This window comes from Corvus moneduloides, chromosome 10 (genome assembly GCF_009650955.1).
Source record: "Corvus moneduloides isolate bCorMon1 chromosome 10, bCorMon1.pri, whole genome shotgun sequence".
NCBI classification, from domain to species: Eukaryota; Metazoa; Chordata; class Aves; order Passeriformes; family Corvidae; genus Corvus; species Corvus moneduloides.
Genome location: NC_045485.1, coordinates 6254995 through 6273243, shown reverse-complemented (window position 1 = coordinate 6273243; position 18249 = coordinate 6254995). Strand labels below are relative to the sequence as shown.

The window sequence follows — 18249 nt, the reverse complement described above, 5'->3', positions numbered from 1 at the left end:
CGACATTTCTGTGGGTGCCGATAAACCCTCAGCTCTCCGATTAACCGCAGCTACAGTGTGCAGCTGCCAGGGGCGTGTTCCTACGTTTTCAGGTAGTTCTTTCATGTCCCAAAAAGGGCTTAATTAGGAGAGGGGAGAGGCCGACAGCCACTGCCTGCCCTTGTGTCAAACGTTCCAATAGCCGCACACGGGGCTGCGCGCTCACCTTTGCTGCTCGGCCCGATCGCCGCTCCTAGCGCTGGGCTGAGCTCCTGCCCTGGTGTTCATCCGAAATCCCCTTTGGTGGGGCTGTCAAAAAAAACCAAACAAGACCCTCGGATGTGAAATGTCCTTTGAGAGCAAGCGAGCCATGCTAAGGAGTTACGCGCCCGGCTTAGGAGTGAGAAGGGAGGAATGTGCCATTTGGCGGAGGTGATGACACACGCAGCAGTGCTGTTACACCTGCACCGGCCCTCACCGCGGAAATGCCTGCGAGGGGGAGCGCCGGGAGCAGCATGGGTGGCCGGCAGAAAGAAGCTCGCCCCGGCCCTGGGGAGCCCGGCAGCCCCGGCCCCGACGGCGGGGCACAGCTGGCTCCGGCTGCTGCGTCGCCCTGCGCGGAGCGAGCCGCCGGGGAGCCGCCAGGGGCTGCCCAGGGAGAGGAACCCTGGAGAGGGTCTCTCCTGTGGGCCTCATCCCTTCGCCGTTTCGTTTGTGCGCGTTAGGGGGGGTGCCTGGGGGCGGCGTGCGCTGCTCCGCGGCTGGGTGCGGAAATAGACGGGCCTCCTTTCTGTGACCGAAATCATGTAGCCCGGGTTTTGGGGCATACATTCCTCCGCCGACAGGAGATAAGGGATTCGTTATATAGCTCTAGGCGAAGATGCAGAAACGTGTTTTAATCAAGACATATAGAAATATGTAATTTTATATATTTATATATCTATATAAATCTAATAGTTCCTCGAAGACCTAATTTATTTCTCGGTTAAAATACATTTCTATATCTTCGACTGCCTTTACCCGCAATTAGTCTGTCTCGGGTAGGGGAGCAGGGACCCGTGGCCGGACAGAGGAACTAGAAACCCGCGCATGGGCCACCGAAGCCCTGGGCGCCCCGACGGGAGATGCCGGCTGCCCCGGGCATGCACGTTCGGGAGCTGCCAGCCCCCCGGGTTCACGCTTGGTTACGAGAATTGATGTCGAACTTAAAATCATCAGGACAGGGAACATCGTGCGAGGCGGTTCACGTGCAAGAAAGGCAGGAGCGAGTCTGAGGGCCATGAGCTGCCGGCCGGCAGAGCTGCGGGCGCCGAGGTGAGCGTGCAGCTGCTCCCAGGGCCGCTTCTGGCCAGCCCGAATTGTGCTTGAGTATGGGCGGGGAGGCCAGGTCCTGCGGAGCCGTGCCGGCAGCAGCGGGCTCACTGCAGCGCCGCGCCCCGGGGCCCAGCGAGGCCGCGGCCGGGCAGCGCAGGTGGACCCGGCCCTGCGGAGTTCGGCCCGCTTCTTGCGGCTGCCGGCGGGCTCCTTGTCTGGTGGAAAGGCTCGGGGGTCAAACAGGGCCGGTCTGCCCCGCTCCCGGGATAGGGCTGAAACCAGTGCAAAGTGTCGCCTGCACGCCGCTGCACCCGTGCCTGAGCAGCCCCGTGGCAGTGGTTTGTTACAACACGACAGCTCTTGTGCTCGGGCCAGCTGACACTGCCTGTTTGCTGCTCGGGGAGGCTCTACCTGAAGGCAAGAAAGGGGAAGGAGAGGGGAATGTCGGTGCCACATACGCTACTCCAGGAACCGTGTGAAATAAGCCGAAGCTCTCCAGGCGAAGGAGCAGGAAAGCTGCCCAGCGTGTCATCCCCCGACTCGCCACCCTGCCCCGGCCCTTGAGGCGCCTGTCAGCCCCGCAGCCGCGCTGGGGGCCAGAGTGTACTTTGCGGGGAGGGAGAAGGGGCCACCCGACACCTTTTTCTTTCTGCCTCCTACAAATAAGAGTTGCAAGAATCGACTTGCAGGGAGCGGCAACAGCCTCCTTGTGCTCCTCGGGCGCGATCGGTTGGCGGGGCCCGCGGCCAAGACATATAAACGCGACCGCGTGTGCGGCTGGACGTGTGACAAGCCGCCGTGGCAGGGCGAGCGCCGCGGGCACACCCCTTCGCACCCAGCGCCTCCAGCGCGACCCCGCGCCGGGCGGGAGGGGAGCGCAGCGCCGCGGGCCCCGGCGGGCTCCGGGGTGGGTGGCAGAGGCTCGCCCAGCGCCCCCCGGACACCGCCCCCCGCCTCCCCCCGCCCCCGGCGGCGCGGCTGAGCCGGGGCGGTTCCGCGCCGCTCCGCGGGGCCACGTCGGGCCGCGTGTGCGCGGGGCTGAGCGCGGCGCCGTGACTGCAGGGTGAACTCGGCCGTGCCCAGCGGCTCGGCGGCGATAGGGGAGCGGGCTCCTGACGAAAGCGGAACTCGGCCGGGCCCATACAAATCAGAAAAGAGCCCGGCCGCCGCGGCAGAGGGGAGCGGAGCCCGCGGGGGCAGGGACGCCGCCGCCGCCGTGCTGCACGGATCAGCGGCGCCGCGAGAGGCGCCTCCCGATCTCCGTCCGGGTCCCGGCTTCGACTCCGGCTTCAGCCCCGTCTCGGCGAGCGCGGAGCGGGACGGCCGCCAGCAGCGGGCTCCGTGCAGCGGGCAGCGCTCCGCACCGCGCGGCGCTGCGCCGGGCGGCGGGCGCGGGGCACCATGATGAGCAACTATCCGGACGGCGAGGAGGACACGGTGGCGCTGCTGGCTCATGACACCAGCGGCAGCAAGGAGCCGGATCGGGGCAAGGAGGACCTGAGCGCAGACAAGGGCCCCGAGAAGCCGGACCCCTCGCAGAAGCCCCCCTATTCCTACGTGGCCCTGATTGCCATGGCCATTCGGGAGAGTGCGGAGAAGAGGCTGACGCTGTCCGGGATCTACCAGTACATCATCAGCAAGTTCCCTTTCTACGAGAAGAACAAGAAAGGCTGGCAGAACAGCATCCGCCACAACCTCAGCCTCAACGAGTGCTTCATCAAGGTGCCCCGGGAGGGCGGCGGCGAGCGCAAGGGCAACTACTGGACCCTGGACCCCGCCTGCGAGGACATGTTCGAGAAGGGCAACTACCGCAGGAGACGAAGGATGAAACGGCCTTTCCGGCCGCCTCCGACCCACTTCCAGCCTGGCAAGACCCTCTTCAGCCCCGACAGCTACGGCTACCTGTCCCCGCCCAAGTACTTGCAGTCCACCTTCATGAACAACTCGTGGCCGCTGGCGCAGCCCCCCGCGCCCATGCCCTACACGTCCTGCCAGATGTCTGGTGGGAACGTCAGCCCCGTCAATGTGAAAGGACTCTCGGGCCCGGCATCCTACAGCCCCTACTCGCGGGTGCAGAGCATGGCGCTGCCCAGCATGGTGAACTCCTACAACGGCATGGGCCACCACCACCACCACCCGCACGCCCACCATCCCCAGCAGCTCAGCCCGGCCAGCCCCGCGCCGCCCGCGGCCCCGGCGGCAAACGGAGCCGGCCTCCAGTTTGCCTGCGCCCGTCAGCCCGCCGAGCTGTCCATGATGCACTGTTCTTACTGGGAGCACGACAGCAAACACAGCACCCTGCACTCCCGCATAGACATCTAGGGAGGCTCCGGCCAGCCGCCGTCACAGAAATGCACCGGCCCCGCTGCCCCTCTCCTGCCCCGCCGCGTTCCCCTGCGCTCCGTGTCTCTCCTCCTCGTCTCTAGCCACGGACTTCCCTCTCTCTGTGCCCAAACTCTCGCGGTGGGGAAATAGCAGCCTTGCCCCGCGTGTAGTGTCAGTGTAGGAGCCGTCCCTCCGTGAGAAGAAGGCAGTGTAAGTGTGGGGGCTTCCCCGCGGGGCTGCGCCGGGCAGCGGCGGCTGGGCCGCCTGTCTCCGGGCGAGCGGGGATTCACCGGGAGTTTCTCCGCTCGTGTGTGTGTGTGTTTGTGACTTGTTGGGTTTGGTGGGGTTTTTTTGTTTTGGGTTTGTTTGGTTTCGTTTTTGTTTTTTGTTTTTGTTGTTTTTTTGGGGGGGGAAGCATCTAATTAAAAATTGGCTGTTCAGCCCTCAAAATTATGCTCCTTTGTAATTCGGCCGTAATCTTTTCGGGCTCAGCCATGGGGAGAGTAAAGTGGAGTCTGTAAATAGCGGAGGCGTTTTCACGCGTGCGGTGCGAGGCTGGCGGGGCCTAGACAGTACTGTGTGCCCGCGGTGTTCGTCCTCCTTCTTCTCTTCATCCCCTCTGTCTTCTTCCTCGCTCTGCAAAGCACTGCGCTTCTTCCGAGCTGTGGCTTTTCGTTAAAATAGTACTTAACGTGGGGACTGCTGTAACAGCAGATGTGCGATATTGCTGGTTAATAGAAACCAACAAACAAAACCCGCCAGGGTCACTCGTGAAACATTTCGGCAGTGGTAAATATATTTTTAAAGGAGACAATGTCCTCTGAGGTCGTAAAAGTAATTTTATACATGTCTAAAAAAATATTTTGATGTTATTAAAAAAAAAAAAAAAGAGGTGCTTTCCTGTAAATTGGAATATTTTTCCGTGTGCATATTATTATTAATAATGAAAGTTTAAACTATCTTCAGGTTTTTTGCCCCCAAACCTGGCCCAAAATGGATTTTCCGGTAGGTTCTGCTTTTGAATGCTTACCCTTTTTCTTAAAAGATTTTGATCCTTCAATTTTACATAGATTCATGTGGGGGAAAAAAAATAGCGATTTTAAAACAGGGGCCAGTTCATAGCGATTTTGTAAATGTTTGTGTAAACTGATAGATGCTGTGGCATAGTACCATTTTGGGACCAACTTTTCTAGAATGAACTAGCACTTTCATTGTACTTTCTAGCATTGTAAAGTCTCCAATAAAATGCCTTTCCTTCTTTCCATATCGTTTTATTTCACTCCGCTCCTCCGCGCTCGGGATCGGGAAGAGGCAGCGGAGAACGGGGCGGGCGCTGTGTGCCGGGGCCGCTCCGGGCTGCGGGCAGCGCTCCCGGCCCGCAGCTGCAGCGCTCCCCGGTGCATCGCACGGCCGCTCGGCTGCGGGAACCCGCGGGCAGTGCTGGGCACTCCATCGGCTCCGTCAGGCACCGGCGGAGAGCTCCGGGGGCTCGGGGCTGTCTCGGCGGCGGCCGAGAAGGTGCGGGGACCGTTGCGTTGGTTCCGCGGGCGTGCGGGGCGGGCGGGCCTGGGAGCGCCTCCGCTCTGGGACGCGGGAGGCTGCCGGCACCTCGCCCGTGTGCCTGGCCCGGGGTGCCGGCGGCAGAGGCCTCCGGGCAGTGCCTGGGGCTGTGCCGGACCCTGGCTCCGCTTTCGTTTCTTCCCCGCGTGCTCGGAGCCGTGGTCCTGGAAGGAGAAGAGCGGTCCCGTGTCGCCCCGAGCCCGGCCCCGTCCGGGCCCGGGCCGGTGACGGAGCCGGGAGCCGCAGGCGGGTGTCTCTTTCCTCGCCGGGCCGGTGGCTGCGGCAGCGGCCTGAGCCTCGCTTCTAAACCCGCCCGTCCTCGTAGGCAGCGGCCCTTGCGCGGGCGCCTGGGGGTCAGGAGAGGATGGGTCAGGCAGGACGACCCCCGCCCGGTGCCGGCCCGGCATGTAGTGGGTCCCCCTTAGACTCCGGCCTGGGCCAGGCCTGCAGCTCCGCGGCAGCAGCGGGGATGCTGGCGTTCGCTTCCCGGGCCGCGCGGGCAGCTCGCTGCCCCGGACACGGCTGCCAGGGGTGAAATCCGGTAACGGGGCTGAGCACTCCGCGCCCGCTGCCAGGGGCCTGGCACTTGCCCTTGCCCGGCTGCCTGACGCTCTCCCTTTCTGTCAGGGCCTGCTTCCCTGCACGGCAGGAAGCGGCAGCCTCCAGCCCAGCCACAGAAAGCACTGGGAGACGTGGAGACTGGTCGCCTCTCCGCCGCTCGGCGGGCACGGCCAGGCCAGAAGGGCTCCGGGGAACCCGCCGGGCCATCGCGGAGGCCCTGCTGTGCCCTCTGGCCCCGCTCCCCAGGCGGGGAGGGCGGGAGGGCGCTGGGAGCGTTGGTGCGGCCGAGGGGCTCCGCTCCCGGGCGGACAGAGACGCACAAGGGGTGCAGAAAGCGGGGCACGGGAGCTGGGGGCCGAGTGGCTGCCCCGGGCACAGGGAGGGGCGAACCGAGCCTGGCCTCTGCACGAACACCGATGTAACGGGAGGCCGAAGGCCGAAGCGGGGATGCCAGAGCGCATGGGACACGGCCGGGACTCACGCCGTTGCCAGCTGTGGCTCTGCGGGAGCGACGCGCTCCTCTGTGCCTCTGACCTGCCCGGGGCCCTCGCGTGGGAGCGGGCGGTGGAGGGGCGAGGTAGCACCGCTCACAGGCACCGAGGATCGCAGCTTTCCACCGGAGGGCTCAAGGCCTTGGCTGCTTGTTCCTTATTAGATAGGTACTGCGAATACCGCTACTTTCCTCCGGGGTACTTGAGGCCACAAGGGAAACTCCCGCCACCGGAGGTGGGCACGGGGCGAAGGGAGGGCGGGACCACCTTCCCGGACCCCCGCACAGACCCACCGGCGCCTCCCTGGGCTCCTTCCTGGGCTTTGCCATCTCTTGGCCTGAAGCAAAGGCTGAAGCGCCTTTGGCACACTCCCGGGAACCAGTGGGGCTCGCCAGCTTTGAGTGAAGCTATACCTGACCATGCCAGGTGCAGGGAGAGGAGGCAGCAGGCCGGGACCGGGCAGGGACGTGCGGCCCCTGGGGCTATTCCAGTTCCCGAGCGGTGTCCACCCAGGTCCCACTGTGCTTCACCAGCGACCGGTTGAACCCATAGAGAGAGGCAGGGAACCGCGTGTTTGGGAGAGAAGCAGGCCGGCAGGGCCGTGAGGCCGCTCTCCCTGCCAGGCTGGGGGCTTGTCCGTCTGCCGGGCTCCCTGTGCCCGGCCCGGGCTCTGCTCTCCTTCGCCCCGGGCCCCCCGCGCCGCTCCCGGGCGGCTGTAGGATGTTTTCACGATCGTTTTCTGTGTTTTATAAACAGAGACTGCACTGAATGTAAACTCGCAGGGAAATCACGGCGAGAGCCCGGCCGCCGTCCCGGGCTGGCCTGGCCGCGCTCGCCGGGTGCTGTCGGGCGGCGGCCCGAGGCAGGGCTGGTCCTGCCGGCAGCAGCTCGGCCTCTGCCACTGCCGGGAGCGGCCGGGCCTCCCGTTCAGTCCCGCCGGCCTCGGGAGGGGGGCGGCCGTCATCTCCCTGCATGCTGGTGCTTGCCTGGGCAGCGGGCACCGGCCCCTGGGGAGCCGCCGCGAACCGTGCTGTGCGCTGCCGAGCACCTAGGCGCCGTCCCGCAGGGACCGCATATCCCGTACGAGCTCTGCCTCCCCGCGGGCCCGCGCCCAGCCCGCTGGGCAGTCCGGGTGATGTGTAGGATCGGGCCGCACCCCGGGACAGTGGAACTTGGGACGGCAGGGGCTGAGCGGGAGCAGGGGTCTGTACAGACCCCTTTGCAGTCAGCTCCGTGGGGACGAACACCGCCAGAGGACCAAGGGGTGCCCACGGTACCTCAGCATTCCCTTGCCCCGGGCCGCCGCGTCACCTCCTCCCGCGGCTCCCACCTGTCCCCGGCCGCGCCGCCGCCCAGCCCCGCCGGCCCCTTACAAAATCAGGCGGCCGAGCGCCGTACTCTTGGCAAGCCCTGGGTTTGCGCGTTGTGTAAGGTCTTTCCCCGTTATATAAATGACGGCAGGAGGAATGCACCACGGAGCGGGACGCGCTCCCCGGGACAGCACCTTGGCGCAGAGCCTCCTCCGGTCCCGGGGCCGCCGCCCGCCGCGGGGCTGCTCCGGGGGCCAGAGCCAGGGAAGGGGGGCTCAGGGCTGCTGAGCCGCCGCAGCTGCCCTTTCGGAGCGGCCCCGGGTTTATGCAACGCTGGCGAGAGATGAAAGCAGAAGAGCGAGGGGTGTTTTCTCCCTGCCGGAGCGGGCGTGGAAGCAGTCTGCCTCTGTCGGGGAAGGACAGAGTTGGATCCCCGAGGCTGAGCGGACTCCCAGCGCCCCTCTGCTGCTCCAGCACCCGGGGCAGTGCCAGCTCCGGGGAATGTTTTGCGACCGCAGCTTTCTCTTCCTCTCCGGTCCTTTGCGCAGGCCACAAAGGTCCTTTGAAGCCCTGGCCGGGCTCGGAAGGTGCCAAAGCCCTGGGCGCCGGGAGCGCTCCCCGGCGGCACGGCACAGCACGGCACGGCACGGCACGGCACGGGTGCCCTCTGCCTGCGGGCCGGCGGGAGCGTGGAGACAGGAGCCCGGCAGCGAGGTGCTGAGGGACCCCGTGGGCTTTGTCCCGCTCCTCTCTCGTGCCGGGACCGAGTAGGCGACGGTGGCGGTGGCTGCAGGCAGGGCAGAGCCAAGCTCCATGAGGAGACACACACAGAGCTCTTACCTTGCGCCCCCCTCCCGCCCCGGCCAGAGCGGCTGTTTAATACCGCCTGATTCCTGGTATTCTTGTCCGTGTTTTAAGTGGTGAAAAAGTCATTTCCAGTCCCATGGTCCGCGTTTCACCCTGAACTCATTGAAAAGAGAGTGCGGGGTCAGGACTGTTTATTATACAACCAATTAAAACAGGAAAATATGCAAAGGCTTTATTCAGCGAGATCCGGCTATTGTTAAACCGAAAATGATATTTTTGTTTCAAAAATAAAAAAGTACATTTGTTACTTAAAAAATCTCCGCTCTGCGTGTGTGACGGTCGGCAGCGCGGCGAGCTCCGGCCCCGGCTCGGGCCCGTCCCGGCCTGTGCGGCCGGAGGGCGGCTCGACGGGGCGGGCGGCGGGCAGGCACCGGGGACCCCCGTTCCCCCCGCTCTGGGTTTCGGCCCGCCCTGCGGGGTTCGCTGCTGCCCGCTCGCAGGGGAGGCCGGCCAACCTCAAACGCGGGGGACCAGCTCCGTGCAGGCGGGCACGGGCAGCCGGCGTGGTGCTTTGGGCAATACAAGAGGGTGAAAAAAAATACTGCAAGAGCTAAAAAGCTCGGCACTGTAGCGGCTTCGGGCGGGGTCGGGATAACCAGGCTGGAGAGTCCCGAGAAGCGCTGCAGAGCCCTGAGCCCAACGTTGAGCCCCGGAGCGACGCCCGCAGCCCTGGGCACACCGTGGCGGCCGGGAGGTGAGCAGGGAGAGGGGCCTCAGGCGGGGCTCCCGGCTCTGCAGGTCCCCTGCGACTTCTCCATCCACCTATGCGAAATTCCCCAGTAGCTCGTCCCTGGGTCTGCGGGGCATCGCCGCCCTGGCAGGCTCTGCTCTGCGGCGATGTAACATCCGCCCCGCAGCAGGGATGCGCCCCCGCACAGGCCAGGCGGGAGGGCAGGGGAGCTCCTCCCGGTGGGGCTCGGCGCCCGCCCGCCGCCCGCTCCGCCGCCCGGGGCCGCCGCGGCACCGCCGCCCGCCCCAGGTAGCCCTTGGGGATGTGCTCAGCAGCGGGCCTGGGAAGCGTTCACCAAAACAATCGCTCGGGCTGGCCTAATCCAATGAGTTTATTTTAGTCCTCGAGCTATATTGAAAACATTCGCTCTGCTTCTTGTGGTTGTTTACTGTATGTTGGTCTCAACATCACAGCCGCCCTTCTGGAAAAGTCTTACAGGATTCAGGCAGAGGGAAACCAACACAGAAGTGACTCGGAAAGCATGATGGCAAATGATTAATCAAATCAGAGACAGAAAGGCGGAGGTAATCAATGAGTTTTCACTTATAGTTTACTTGGATGGACATCTTTTTCCTTTTTCTTTCCGTAAGTTTAGAAACCACATGGGGTTTTATTGGCCAAACAAGCAGCTGCAGGACTTGGTGGGCTGGTGGGAATTCGTTCAAAATCAGCTGCATGTTTCCTGAAGACGAATTCGGCTTTAGACAAAACCTCGTGCTTGTTCCCGCCCCAGGCACACGGCGCTGGGCGGCGGGCACCGGGCAGGGCTGCGCCCCGCGGGACCCCGCCCGCCCCCGCTGCGGGGACCTGCTCGGTGTCCCGGAAACAGGCACTCGAGGACCACAGATCAGGAGCACGTTGGCAGGGAAGGAGAGCCTTGCTCTCTCTGAGCAAATACCCTGAGAAATCTCATCAGGTGCTATTTTAAAGTGAAACACCGGCTCTCCCTGCTCTGCCTTTGAGAGAGGGTTTGCGAGCTGTATAAGGCCTTTTCCTGTTATAAAATGACGGCAGGAGGAACGCCACCCTGCCCTGCCGTGCCGGAGGTGCCAAACTCGATTTGCCCTGAGGGCACATGCGGATGCGGGCACACAGGTGGCTCCTGACAGCGGCGGAATCTCCTGGCTTCCCAGCTGGTCCCTGTAAACCCTACGGTTTTGCTGGCAGTTGAATTGTTCGCCTACTTTCGTTTAATGTCTTTCTCTCTCCAAAAGGATTTTTTCTCCCACCCCACATGAATAATTCGGAGAGATCACGAAATAACGGGGCGGAATTTCACCTTTCTCGTTCACAGTTATGATTTTCGATGACAAGAGCCAGCACGGGGTGAATGCAGGCACGGGGTGGCCCCGACCCGCGGGCTGGCCCTCGAGGGACATGTCACTGACAACGGATGGGCATCTGGCGCTTGGCTGGGGCAGGGGCGTCTGAAGAAAAACCGCGGGGCTTCGGTAAATGGGCTCTGGGAGAGGTTCGGGATTTGTGGGTTGTCGGGGTAGCTTCCACTTCTTCAGGCAAGCAGTCCTTGCAAAGGTGCGGATCTGGAGGCACGCTGCCGGCCCCGCCACAGAGAAGGGTTACTGACGGGTTGTTTAAGGTATGTCGCCGGTTTCCCTGGGTTTTTCCCGGCGATAACTGTGATTCTTTTCGCTACTATCGTTTTGTTCCTTGAAAACCCAAACAATCAATAAAGTACAGGGCGAAGCTGAGCACAACACGAGACGTAATGTTCTAAGTTATCAAAAGGGGGAAGAAACGAAAGAGAGTCACTCGCTACTGATCTCTTTTTTTTTTTTTTTTTTTTTTTCAGGTGTTGCTTTTAACAAGATGTTCAGAAAAAAAAAAGTATCAGAATCAGACACACGTTGACTGCGCTTCCTCTGCTCCTTGCTTTGGAGGTGATATCGCTTGGTGCTTATCAGCGACAACGTCTGCGGCATCTGGTACGTGGCTCTCGGCTGCTCCCCGCGCTCGGGTACACGTGGTTCTTGCAGCGCGAAGGCCGCCCCGCATCCAACCCCACATTCAGCCCCGCATCCAGCCCCGCATCCAACCCCGCATTCAGCCCCGCATCCAGCCCCGCCGAGGAGCTGCTGGCAGCCCCAGCGCAGAATCAGAAGCGGCGCCGGTAACGGCTCGCACAGCCCGGACAACGAAATCCCGAGAAATGTTCACCGCCGCTGGCTGCCTGGCTACTAAAACACCCCCCGGGCGCGGGGTGAGGCCGGCAGGCGTTTCGGGGAAAAGCAGGTTGCAGGAGCCTGAGGTGTGGGCAGCCGGAGTTCTGCCTTGATGCGTTTTCACCAAGATTCTGGGGCCGTACCCGCCGGGCGCTGCGGGGAGCTGCTGCCAGCCCCTTCTGCCCTCAAAGCAGCCCCAGGCGGGGGCAGGAGGGACTCGCACCCTGAGTCCGGGAACGGCCCCGGGGATCCCCGCTAGTACCAGTGGGAGAGGGGCTTTCGAGGGGCTTCAATCCATGTCCTCATTAGATCCTGCGATGGATCTGATGTTCCCAGGGAGCGGCGGGAGGGCGCGGGGCAGCGGCCGCCCTGCCGGATAGGCAGGGCAGGGGCAAGAGCAGGGGCAGGGACAGTGGAAGGGACGGCCTCTCAGTTCCCGGCCTTACAAGTTGCTTTTCTGGTTCCTATGAAGCCTCCGAGATACGGGGACGTTTTCAAAAAAAAAAAAAAGAAACGGGAAATTAAAAAAGTTAGCAGTAACGCTTTTTAAAATACACATCCCTGATGATATCTCCTGTAGAGCAGCCTCCTGCCCGGCCTGTTGTAGCTCCAGTCCCAGGGAGCAGTCCTCTTGACCTACTCTTTCCCCAAAATCAACGAGTTCGCTTTGGACGCCTCTTGGTTCCGCCTTTTTTGATAAACCACCGTTCCGTTCAGTCCAGAGCAGCCAGTGTTGTCTGGGACAGTCACCAGTTGCCTTGGAACAGAAATAAGAACCACTTGTTTAAACATCTTAAGGTCCCAAAATCTCTAAGAGCCATCACAGAAGGGTTTGGGTTGGTTTTTTTTTGTTTTCCCTTCCCGAAGCGAGAAGGGACCGAGGGGATTATAGGGAACAATGTCTGCTCCGGTTGCTGCAAGCACCAGAAGATTTTGGTTTGTCTTTTTTTTTTTTTTTTTTTCTCATCAGTTTTTCCATTCCTTGAGGAAAATTTTTCAGTATCGGAATCAAAGTGCATGATTCCAACTTTTTTTTTTTCCCTGTTGTTTTGTTTTATCTCAGCTCCTTTTCATGTTTTCATTTAAAAAGTGACAGATTTGGTAGAACTCTCAAGTGTTTCCCATTAGAGGCGGGGAGTTCACCAGTGCGCCTTTCTGATGTTGCACATGACACGTTTCGGAGTTTGAAGCAGGAGCACACCCTAAGTAGTTGCAGTTGGGCCGGTGCGGGGCAGCTCCCGAGCCCCGGCCCGGCCCGGCGCTGCCCTCTGCCGGCCCCGCACCGCCCGCACCGCCCGCGGAGCGGCTCCCGTGTCCCCCCGGCCGCGGGGGCTCCGCGCTTCCCGCCGCAGCAGCGTCCGAGTGCCAGAAAACGCCCAGAAGAGCCACGGGGGCGGGAGGTGTTTCCCAGCCTGCGGGACGTTCTTCGTGCGGTCTTGCAATGTGGGGAATTCCTGCTCTACAAATACGCAGTTGCACATTTCTGCTTTTGCCGGCTGCATTCCCCTCGCGGATTCTTCTTTTCCCTTCGCTGCTGCTCTCCTTCTCTCGCTTTTACCACGGGGGCTGCAGACACCGCTCCTGACAGCAGGCTTTTGCCATTGCTCTGGTGTTACGTATTTTTAACCGCTGATCTCTCCTTTAAGGAAAATTTCCTTCATGTAACAAATCATTCTGAGTTCTTGTGTTTTGGAGTGTGGCCCTGTACAAATTTTAAAAAAGTGTTGTGGAAAGCAGCACTTGGTTAGGAGAACCAGAAGGTTCTTCATAGCTAAATTTTCCTGTAGATACATGCAGGATAAAATCCTTATTTAGCAACTGAGACTTTATAAATACAGAAAATGTGTGTGTACACACTTACTGACATTTTTGGTAGTAAACCTTTGTTTTATACTACTCAGATGCAAAAAAAATTACTGTGTAGTCCATCGATCTTGATCAGACATGGACATTTGTAATTGCAAAATGTGAAATGAGAAAAAAAGAAAAGGGTATGGGCTAAGGAAATATCCCTTTTCCTACATTACTCACATCTGTTAATGCATGGACATAGGATTGTTGCTAGTTTATAGCAGCAGTTTGTAATTTATGCAACAAAATCACCAAGTTCTGTAGTTCCCAATGTCACGGAGTTTAAGGTGCTCACAATTTATTAGATCCTACATGAATTCTAATATTCTTTATATGATCAGCTGTTGCCCTTTATTTGAAAAAGAACTGACTATTTAGAAAGTATGAGGAGAAACAGGGTTTGCTAAAGAAACTGAAGTGCAGTGGATCCTAGAGAAATGTAAGGACCAGTGAAATGGTGCTGCAGACAGAAGGAAGTCCTGGATTCTCTGTGCTGCCGTGAGCTCCCTCACTGTGACCTGGCAGTGGCCTTTCCCTGTTTCAGTTCTGCACTGGGGCTGGGCAGGGGGATTTGTGTGGGGCAGTGTGACTGCAGGGGATTCCCCATGGCCCCTGGTCTGAAGTGGCCGAGGAAAATCACAAAGATTACTCCGATCCTTGTGTCTCAGCAGCCAGCCCAGCTGGAGGATGAGCTGTGATATCCGTTGCCAACACAGAAATACAGGCTGAAAATAAATTCTCCCCTTTGGCTGCTCAGCCTGGCTGTGGTGAAGCCACTGTCCCGTTCAGTGTTGCAGTGTCAATGTGCCAGGATGAGAGTCTGAGTGGGAAGGACTGAGCTAGAGCAGCTCTCCTCAGTGACCAAACTTACCTGCCTTGATTTCTAGGGTTGTTTTTTCTTTAATCTTTCAACTTCTGAGCCGACAAAGACTAGAGCAGAGCTGAATTCTGGGCTCGCTGAGCACCCACAGCTTGAGCCAGTGCAGTGGGAAGATGAGGTGCTGGCTATTTCTGGGAGAAAGGTGCTCACCTTGCATTGGGAATTCCAGGAGTGGGCTTTTTTTTTTTTTTTTTTTTTTTTGTGGTTTATCTTTGTAGCTATGGTTGTATTTGTTTTACTGTTCAAGCAAGATTGAGGTGTTTCTGCAATACCACAGCATACAAAGCAGCCCCAGCTCCTGAGAGCCCCCAGTCAAAATACTCCTGTGATGTTTCCAGACTGTTGGCTATCACAGACTGAAGGGCGCCCTGCTCCCAGAGAACTTGCCAGGACTGATGCTTCCCTGGTGCAAATCAGCACAGTAGTAATGAAGTCAGTGCACCCTCATGGTGTTACTCTGGATTTCTCTTGACATAGTCAGTTAATAGCACTTTTTTCTTTGTCCTGTGCCTCACTTCACTGTAGTACAGAACACCTGTCATGATTTAACTTTTGTGCTTTTTCCCAGAGAACTGAGTGAGATGGATTGTTTTCTGGTGGTCAGTCAGTATTTTCTGGCTGGCAGTCAGAAATAGAACTCACCCACTGAAAAAGCCCAGGTGTGGCAGGAGTAGGCTAGAAAAGGTAAACCTCCGAGCGCAGCTGTATTCTCAGACTCCTTGAAGGAGGGTGCCTGTGGATTCAGCACCAGTGGATCTGACACAATGCGAGAACTGTTTTTCTGTATCACTTACATTATAGTTGAAATGTGAAATGAGCTCCATGTGGCAGCAGCTAAAGGAAAGAAAAAGGGAAAAAAAAAAAAAGGAAGCACTCTCCAAAAGTTTCGGTTATCCCTTGAAGCTATATTACAACATCTACTGCTCTAATTGAATCAGTGTGAGAACTTTTCCCCTCTGTTTAGATCATTCCTAGTCTCTGTCCACTTCCCCTTGGAGATGCCCACATTCAATACAAAGATGTGCCAGGGACACCCACACCTAGGGTAGGATTTAACATTTGGTTTTACTGAGTTAGCTGCTGAAAAGGAAATGTCAATTCTTACATGCCTTTGCCAGAATCCATTATGATGTTCTCCCTCTTTTCTCCCCTTCTTTATAGGCTTGGCACCAGGATGAGGCCCGGGAGTTTTATCTGAGTAAAGGCTACTAGATCCACTCTGAGGATGCAGTAGATTAATTGATCATTTCTAGGGAGTCTGTTGGGATGAATCAAAAACCTTAAAAGCACTGGCAGCATCTGTGATAGGCCATTAACAAGGCTGATGGTGATGAAGAAGCAATGTGGCCTCGATGCTGCTCAAACCCTACCAGCCCTGACCAGGAGCTGCATGTGAGGCCTTCTTTTTCACCCGTGAAAGGGTGCCAAGCACAGCCCAGTCAGCATTGTGAGCTCTCATTTGTTACATTTAAAGAGTATTTTTAGAAGTGTGGAGAATATCTCTGCATGTTTCAAAGTATCAATGCTATTACACAGCCCAAAATTACTTGACAGCTCAGAAAGCAAAAGCAATTGATACCCGAATCCAGGTCTGCTCCTTAAGTATTCACATGTGCGAAACAATATGTGATCCACAAAAACATATGGCTCTTGTATCAAATACATGGAATCAAGTTGAATTATGAAGACTTTGAAAACGTCCTCAGTTTAAATGTACACGGCTCTCTGAAATGTCCAGCTAAGTTTAATGCAACAATTAAAACCAGATAGATTGTCAGGATTCATAGACCGGGGATAGAGTTAATTCAGTATGAAAGAAATGAATGACTGGAAAGAAGACAGAAGAGCAGAAGTGGCAGGAAAAGAATGAGTGGAGGGATGAAATGCTAGTATGGGGGGGTAGGGAGAGTGAGGAATAGAAGGGGGAAAGAAAGAAGTGAAATTAACGAGAAAGAAAAACATGAAAGATGGAGATGAGATAGGAAAGAGAAGGAGAGCAGCAAGAAAAATAATGACACTTTATTGTGTCATCTCTCAGCTTTTACTGTAGAAAAACTAAGCCTGTAGCATGAAGGTTACTACTTATGTATTGAAAGTGCGTGGGAGGGGTTTTTTTCCATAGTTATAGATATATATGTGTGTGTCCATGTAATTACATACAAAAAATGACACAGAAATTTCAGTCTTCCTGGGGATCTCCCACTGTTCCCCATATTCTCAGTTTTCCCACGCTGCCACAATTCCAGCAGCAGTAATGCCTTTTTCCATGCAGTGCTGTGAGCCAGGACTTTCTGTTTCAGTTTGCTGGTTTTTTCTGTCCTGCCTTCTAAGAGCTGGAAATGGGGGTTCTGGCTCCTCTGTCCTGCAGCCCCCAACTTTGGGGCTGTCCACTTAGATATCACAGTTGTTTGCAATTGCTGTTTCCTCCTGTTGATACTCATGGCAACATTTTCATTTTGCACTGACTGATCCAAAATATATCAACTGTTTTGTTGTTGAATTAGTGTCATTGTTTTTGCCTTGTCTGTTCCTGTGCATGCAAGCTGCTAGTAAAACAGCATAACTTTTCATGCTTTTTAGGGCTGAAAGAGTCATTGAGTGATCTTGAAATTATCTATTTGATAATTCAACAATGCTAAATATTGACCACAATCTCTCTGCCTTCTTTAAGATAGGCCCTTTCTTACTGTATCATCATCTTCTACCTTTGACTTGGGCACTACTGGGACCATCAGTGGCATATCTTTGACTGAGAGTGTTTATGCTCATGGCCAGTAAATTGTGCTCTGTTATTGTGTGGGGAATAACACACTCAGCAAGCTAAACTGGATTGCCCATCCATGTGGCTTCAGCAAGGCTGTCTTGGGGAGACAGAGGCAATAGATGAGGTTTCTGGCTTGGGTGTGACATGCATTTCTCTAGCCAGCTGGGGATCCCAAGCAATTGCTGATGCCTGCTGCAGTGGGTGTGCTCCCAAACCTCCTGCATCTGTCTGTCCATGCATTGGGCTGACTCTCCTCATTAAACCAAATATGCATTTTCTGGATCTTCTTTTCTGAACATGAGGTTCATTTCAAAGCTGCCCAGGGTCCCTGCATGTGCCCTTCTCTTGCTCGAGGTGAAACTGTGGCACCCACCACATTTAGGGTGTTGAGGATGGTGCAAAGTTTCCTTTCTTGCCCACTGATAGGTTTGTTGCTGTATGTCTCATGCCTGTATCCTTACAGCCAGCTCCTGGGCTCGCACCGATCCCTAGTTTTGGGTGTGCCATTCCAGCTCCAGTTTGTCTTGCCTTAGACATTCTCCCCAAGCTGAGGAAGGTCAGACTCCTTTAGTTTTCTCCCGCACACTGTGGAGAGTTTCCTCTTCTCCATAGGTGTCCTCAGGTCCTCCCATGATTGTGTTTATCCCTTGTCCCTCCAGGGAGGGCCACTTTATGAGGAGTCCAAGGATTTTGTGGTTCAGTGATGGATACTTTATTTCGTGGTGCTGTTGGAAGTGGCATTTCAGCATTTTGTTAGTGACCTGCATGCTTCACTCCTATGCCCTGTCACAGTTGGCATTGTTCACCTTTTTCAGGTGTTCTAGTTTAAGCATGGATCCCGGGTTCCTTAACAGTACATGGTTAATCTGTAATTCTTCTAAAACCAAAATGGCCTCTGGCCATTACTGGACTATTTCTGAATGTCTTTTCTGCTGGTTTGTGTAAAAATCTGAGCTAAATTTTGCCATTCTCCCATATCATTTCCCTGTTTCATTTCTCATCGTTCTAATAATCCTGTGACGAAGACAAGAAACAGAAACATGGATGTTTAACACTTAACAATGTCTTATTGTCTTACTGCTTTTGGAAAAGCAAATGGAAGAGGAAAAACCTCACATAGGGCTATAAACAAAACAGAAGGAAGTGAGTTCACTGTCCACGGGAAAGCGCAGCTCTCCTGTGAAGGAGATTTTTGTTTCAGTCAAGGGGAAATGCACCACTGGTCTGGTACTGAGCAGTTCTTTTCAGCAGGCTGCAATGCTGAAAAGAACTTGTCAGGAAACCCCACATATGTCATGCGTACCTTGGGAGTCTTTCTGATGGACATGAGGCCTCTAGAGTCTGAGGCAGAATCAGAGCCGCATTGGAGAATTGGGGATGAAATAGTTAAAAGCTCCTTAAAAATTCTACACACTTAGTGATCTTTGTAAGAATAGC

General features: G+C 56.7%; 1 protein-coding gene and 1 long non-coding RNA gene across 2 annotated transcripts; both read left to right on the top strand.

Annotated features, from left to right (window-relative positions):
• Positions 1–2361: 2361 nt before the first annotated feature.
• Positions 2362–4882, top strand: FOXL2 (forkhead box L2). Its single transcript, XM_032120211.1, has one exon. It carries the CDS (start codon positions 2695–2697, stop codon positions 3613–3615), a length of 921 nt encoding a protein of 306 aa, XP_031976102.1. The 5' UTR covers positions 2362–2694; the 3' UTR covers positions 3616–4882.
• Positions 4883–10955: 6073 nt separating this feature from the next.
• LOC116448612 lies at positions 10956–15915 on the top strand. The gene is made up of 2 exons (XR_004242062.1): positions 10956–11080; positions 15210–15915. It is a non-coding gene; the product is annotated as an uncharacterized LOC116448612 (long non-coding RNA).
• Positions 15916–18249: the final 2334 nt, after the last annotated feature.

Coding starts and splice junctions, on each gene's coding strand:
- FOXL2 (XM_032120211.1), top strand. CDS start 2,695: ATGATGAGCAACTATCCGGACGGCGAGGAGGACACGGTGGCGCTGCTG.